The sequence below is a fragment of the Orycteropus afer genome, unplaced genomic scaffold (genome assembly GCF_000298275.1).
Source record: "Orycteropus afer afer isolate SDZICR_OR568_19922 unplaced genomic scaffold, OryAfe1.0 scaffold00433, whole genome shotgun sequence".
Taxonomy (NCBI): Eukaryota; Metazoa; Chordata; class Mammalia; order Tubulidentata; family Orycteropodidae; genus Orycteropus; species Orycteropus afer.
This window is the reverse complement of record NW_006922020.1, coordinates 274201-280649: the sequence shown is the minus strand read 5'-3', so window position 1 is coordinate 280649 and position 6449 is coordinate 274201. Positions and strand designations below refer to the sequence as shown.

Genomic DNA, 6449 nt, shown 5'->3' with positions numbered 1-6449 from the left:
TGCATTGTAAATTTTGGTCAATGACATGAGACAAAGTATATGTGAACTGCTGTATGAAAAGTGAATTTACTCTGTAAATCTTCACCCAAATCCTAACTAAAAAAAAAAAAAGAGTGGTGGGAGCATTTGCTGGCAGTGCCTCCTAAAATATTTAACAGCCAGAAACCTGCAACCAATAAACAAGGAGCCAAGAACTGTCCCAAGACTTCAATTACCACCTTTATGCTGACACACCAAAATCTTGCTCCAGCTCCCCATCTCCTGAGCTGCAGTCCCACGTACTTAACAGCCTTCCAGGCCCTCACACCAAACCTATTTCTTCTCTCTGTTCCTGTCTCAGTGAACGGTACCTCCTTCTATGCAGTCACCCAAACCTAAAACCCTAGTACCCCCCTGGGCACCTCCTCTTTCCTCCCCTTCTTCACCTCAATTAGTTTTTGCAATTCCACCTCTCCAATGCCTCTCACATCCACCCACTTCTCTCCACCCTCACTGGGTCACTGTTCTCTCTAGCCTAGATTACTTCAATAGCTTAGAAACTGGTCTTTCTGCCTCCAGTCTCTCCTGTTTCAATCCCTTCTCCACAAGTCCCACAGTACTATCTCCAGAGCACTAATGGGACAAAGCCCTTCAGTGGCTCCCTCCAAAAATAAAGTCCACCTTCCCCAGAACGGTGCACAGGCCCTGAGGGAACTGACCCTTCTTGCTACTTTTCTGGTCTCACTCCTTACCCTTTCTCCCTCTTTGTGGGAGCTAAACTGATCTCTGTAAAGTTCCTCCAAAGTACTGGGCTCTCTTACTTGCCTCCTGGCCTTTGTGCATGCTACTCATGCCTCTGGAATACCACACCTTTCTTCACCTAGCTAATTCCTTCTGGTGACTCAATTCTGGGCTTGAATATCACCTCCTTTAAGAAGCTTTCCTGCACCACCAGATTGAGTTTGAGAACCCTCCAGTGCTTTCCTAGTACAATTTACCCCAATTAAGCCTTATTACCCTGATTCTGCAAGGTATCACTCTTCCATTTGAAATGCTTACTGTCATCAAACACCATAGCAAACACTTTACATGGATTATCTCACTTAATCTTTGTAGTAACTCTGACGCAGGTACTCTGATGACCTATTATTGTTTTTTTTTATTATTATTTTATTTTTGCAGTATTCCCTCCTCTCCCCTCCCCCCCTTGATAACCAACAAAGAATGTTTCCTTCCATATATAAACCTTTCCTTGACTTCTTACAATGAACTAATACAGTATTTGTCCTTCTGTGATGGACTTATTTCACTCAGCATAATGTCCTCCCTGACGGCCCCATTTTAAAGAAGAAACTGAGCCTCACACTTTTGCAAGAAAATGGGAGATTCAAAGCCAAATCTATCCGGTATGAGATCAAACTTTTTAAGAATGGAAATCCACCACACTAGCTCCCCCACAGGGCCAAAGGCACTTGGGGTTTATTGCTGCAACACTCAGTCCAGGCTCTTGCGCCAGAGCTGAAGGCAATAGGCAATTACAGGTTTTATTTCTAACAATACACTGGAACCCCCAGAACTATGTACTGTGTGTGCATGAAAGGGAGAAGGGGAGTGGAGGCCAGCGCTGACTGAGCCTCTGGGTGCTTTAAAACAACCCCTTTCCCTTCTTAGACACTCTGGACCAGGAGCTAGACAAGCAGGCAAGGGTGTGTATGACAGGAAGAAATATTTCTTTATTTTTCTATTCCAGACACTTCCTCTTCGTGCTCCTTTTCAATAATTCACTCCAAGCATAAGCTCAGGCAACACGGCATGATAACAGCAAATGCCAGAGCAAGAGCTGCCATGGCACGCTGAACACATACCATGAATTAGCAATGTACCAAGTTCCCTGTAGGCTTTATCTCATTTCATCCTCACTTCAGCCACTTTGTTGCGTGCTCTCAGGTGGACTCTGACTCCAAGCAGCCCTATATGAGAGTATAGGGTTCCCTGGGCTATAATCTTTAGGGAAGCAGATTGCCAGGTTTTCTCCTGAAGAGCCTCTGGTGGGTTCAAACTGCTGACCTCTGGATTAGCAGCCAAGTTCTTAACTATTGTGCCATCAGAACTACCAAATATTCTCTTTTTACAGGTGAGGAAATCGAGGCATACATGATTTGTCCAAGGGTATAAAACTATTAACTAGTAGAGTTAAAATTCTAACCTAGTCTGTCTAACCTGGAAGCTCAGACTCTTAATTTTTACAGCACTGTTTGTAGGATGCATAAAAATTGCCCCAAAAGCTTATGAAAATGCAGAGTCCTGGGCCCTTCCTTGGCACGGGTCTGAGGTGGGGCCCAACGGTGTTGGTTTTTTTTTTTTTTTTAAATATGCTCCCAAGGATTTTGATGCAGAAGATCAGCCTCTGAGAAACAACACACCTTTGTGGTGTGATGGATCGCTTTTATCTGGCCTTTCTAGCCATGGTCTTGTAACTTCTACCAAATTACTGGCTGGGATTATGCAAAGAAAGTGTTTGTGGCTCACCAAGGCAATTGAATAGCTTGCTAATAATGCAAAAAATGTATATAACAATTTGTGGGGGTGGGACCACGCATACAAGGTATATAGAACCCTAAAAGGAGATTGGTCAGCTCTGCCATCCCACTAGGCTTAAAAAAGAGAGCCAATCACAGAGCAAGTGCAGGAGGACCTCACTACCACCAAGAAAGAAGAGCTAGGATTGGAGTGCATCCTTTGGACCCAGGATCCCTGTGCTGAGAAATGCCTAGGCTCATAGCAACTCCTCCTTGGGTTTCTGAGGCAGTATCTCTACAGAAGTAGATTGCTCAGTCTTCCTTCCGAGGAGTGGTTGGTGGGTTTGAACTGCCAGCCTTCTGGTTAGCAGTCAAATGCCTTAGGCACTATGCCACCAGAGCTCCCTCCTAGACTCAGGAAAGAAAGAAAGAGACCTGTAACACCAGAGAAGGTGTGAGACAGCAAGCAGCAGCAGCAGCACAGAAATAGTGGCAGCAGAGGCAGCAGAACCAGGAGACGGGCAGGAGACGACACAGTGTACTTCCCAGTCCTTGGAGCAAGAGAACTGAGCACCTCCAGGCAGGAGGCTTGCTGGAGGAGTGGCACTTGTCAAGGGAGCTAGGCACTTATCGGTGGAGCTAAAGAGCTCTGTAAGACTTGTTCAAGAAGGGCAGAGATCAGGTCAACCCAAGAAGTCCAAGGGGTCAGGGAGATGCCTGGCTGTGGACACAGCTGAGAAGCTGTCCTGAACAAAGAATTGTATCCTAAATTGTGCCTGATCCTGAATTGTGGCTTGTTACTTCCCTAATAAGCCCCATAAACCTGAGTGTTGCCTACGAATTCTGTGTGGCCAATGCAACAAATTATCAAACCCAGCAGAGAAGTAGAGAGTGCCCTAGGAGGGACAGCTGGTGTCAGAATTGGTGAAAGGTGGGAGGCTGGAGATATGTTTGACCTCTACCTCACAAGAATCAGCTTTGGGCTGACGCTGATAATGATTCTCCTTCCCTCTTGTGAAGCTAGATGAGGTCAGACATCACCTCCATGCCATTTTTACAACTATGGTAATGTTTTCCCAAACTCTGTTCCACGGGAACATTAGTGTCACAAAAAAAGTTAACTAATGTAAAAAAAGGGGGGAAGGGAAGGTTCTGTGGTTAAGTAAATTTGAAAAATACTGCGTATTTTATCCTTCTCTGCCAGATTATGCACATTAGCAAATTAAGAATTCTGAGATGTCCTGAAGTGTATTCAGCTGTATTTAACAGAGTATTTCCCAAACTTATTTAACTACAGAATTCTCTCCCTATTAATATCTTACGAGACTCAGCAAATGGAACAGAGCTTGGAAAACTCAGCTAGGTTAAACTTCCTCCTACACCCAACCATGCTGGCCTCTCTCCTTCCTGCCTCAGCTAAGGGTACAATGAAAAGAATTTTAGACTCCAGCCCTGCACTCACTCTCACTTGTTATTTACGACCTTGGGCAAGGTACTTAGCCTCTCCGGGCATGTTCCTCAGTTGTAACTTGGGGGTCATAATTTCTATTAGCATGCCTACGGGCTCTCATGACTGAGATAGTAGAGGTTCACATGTTGGGTAAACAGTACAGAGCTGTACACCATTGAAGGGTTCTTGCCATGTCTTTTGTATATGACTATACTCAGTCACCATTACCCATCTGTCAGTTTGTCATACTGCTGCACGTTGCTATGATGCTGGAAGCTAAGCCACCAGTATTTCAAATTCTAGCAGTATTTCAAATACCCAGAGTGGACAGGTTTCAGTGGAGCTTCTGGATGAAGACAGACTAGAAACAAAGGCCTGGCAATCTATTTTTCAGAAATTAGCCAATAAAAACCCTGTGGATCACAGCAGCATATTGTCTGCTATAGTGCTAGAAGATGAGCCCCCTTAGGTTGGAAGGCACTACACTAGGGCCTCAAACATGCCACTGATCACGAAGATGGCACAGGACTGGGCAACATTTTGTCATGTTGCACATGGGGTCGCCATGAGTCAGTGCTGTCTCAAGGGCAACTAACAACACAGTCAGTGGAATGCTGTGTAATATTGTACCTGTTCTTTGCCAAATTTTTCTTGCATGTGTTCTGTTTCCTAAATTACTATGTGAACTTGGGCAACTCAGGACCCTCTCTGGGATTCAGTTTCCTCACCTGTAAAATGAGAGTTTGAACCCTCTCAGCACTGGGATCTAGTAAAAATCATAATAAAAAATCACTGTCATTGAGTCAATTCCAACTCATAGTGACCCCTCCTTGGGTTTCCAAGGCAGTATCTCTATGGAAGTAGATTGCCTAGTCTTCCTTCCATCTAGTGGCTGGTGGGTCACCAGCCTTGAATCACCAGCCTTCTGGTTAGTAGTCAAATGCCTTAGGCACTACACCACAAAAAGTAACACTGTAAAAATAACAGTGTAAAAAGTAACACTCTTATGTACCAAATACTTTACAAGCATCACCTCATTACTATTCATAACAGCTCTATGTGGTAGAGCCTATTATTTGGCCCTACTTCACAGAGGAGGAAACTTCAATTCAGAGACCCAAAATATGCCAAAGGGCTCAAAGCTATTTAAATGGTGGAGCAAAGATTTGAGCCCATGGGAGCTCTGGTAGCATAGTGGCTAAGGCATTTGACTGCTAACCAGAAGGCTGGCGGTTCAAACCCACCAGCCACTCCTCAGAAGGAAGATGGGGCAATCTACTTCCGTAGTGATACTGCCTTGGAAACCCAAGGAGGGGTCGCTATGAGTCAGGTCCGACTCGACGGCACATAACAAAAACAACAACAACTGATTCCAAACTGCACTTAACCAGCACTATTCTGTCACTCAACATAGAATTCTGGCCAAAGAATCACCTTTTTATGGTGTTCTTGGCTAGATCAAGACCGGCTGGCAAGTGGGGAAGAGGTATTTGCAGACCGCCTCAGGTTCTGATCTTAGTTCTGCTGCTCAACTGTGCATTTTCTAGGTTTTACTTTTCTTATGCGTAAATGGAGGTGTAGGACTAAGTCAGTGGTTAAAACAAGCTCACTTGTGGAGCTTGCTAAAACGACAGATTCTCCTCAACATTCTGAAGGTATACGTCTGGAGTGGGTGCGGGAACGTATTTTTATCTAACGCCCAATTTGACAGCGATGGAACCAGTGCTCTAAACGTTCTGATTACCCCGCCCGGGTCCCCCGCGGGTGGATGTAGGGTTCAGGCCAGACCCCGTCTAGATCTGTGGGATCCACTGTACCCAAATCCTTGCGTGCTCGACGTCAGAGGGTGCGCGACGCGACCTCCCAGACGCTCGGCCCTGCGTGACGTTAACAGGCGCGACTGGCCGTCCCTTTTCCTTTCTTTGCCCCGCGAGGTCTCGCTGAAGCGAAACTCAGCGTGGGAAGGGCGAGGAGAAAGAAGGAAAAATAAGACCCAGGAGTTCCGGCAGGGCCTCACAAACTCACCTGCCCGTACGGATAGCTGGACATGGCGACTCTGATGTCACACGTCTGCGAGGGGCGGGGCTTCCTGTTCTCCAACCCACCCGCATCTCACTGGATGTCCGCGACGGTTCCTCCGTGGGGCAGTCGGTTGGCGGATATGACGCTACGGGATGGCTGTCCGGAGCTTCCCTGAGATGCCCGAAGAGCTAATGAGTGCCTGGATGTTTCGGCAGATCTTGTTTGTGGTACTAACGCGCCTGTTCTTCCCGTTCCTAACCTGGAGTAGGCCCGTTGGTCAGGCCCGAGTATTTAGTGAGAAGTTTGGGTGGGGTGTTGCTGCGGCGGCCATGTTATAACCTGGCAAATGAGATGAATCATAGTAGCATAGTTACCGTTGTCACTTCACGTTTCTGCCTGAGGAGGGCCCAGGCGGTTGCCGTGACAACGGGGAACAGACGGAGGCCTCCTGGAAAGGATGGAGGCGGGTGGCGGATGCT

The 6449-nt window shown here is 46.5% G+C and overlaps 1 protein-coding gene across 1 annotated transcript in view; it reads right to left on the bottom strand.

Moving 5' to 3' along the window:
* Window positions 1-5997, bottom strand: part of PEF1 (penta-EF-hand domain containing 1) — a 29482-nt gene extending 23485 nt beyond the window's left edge. The window contains exon 1 of the mRNA XM_007954149.1: window positions 5974-5997. Coding sequence (XP_007952340.1) covers window positions 5974-5997 — 24 coding nt within the window. The remainder of the gene's footprint in view (window positions 1-5973) is intronic.
* Between the last annotated feature and the right edge of the window lie 452 nt (window positions 5998-6449).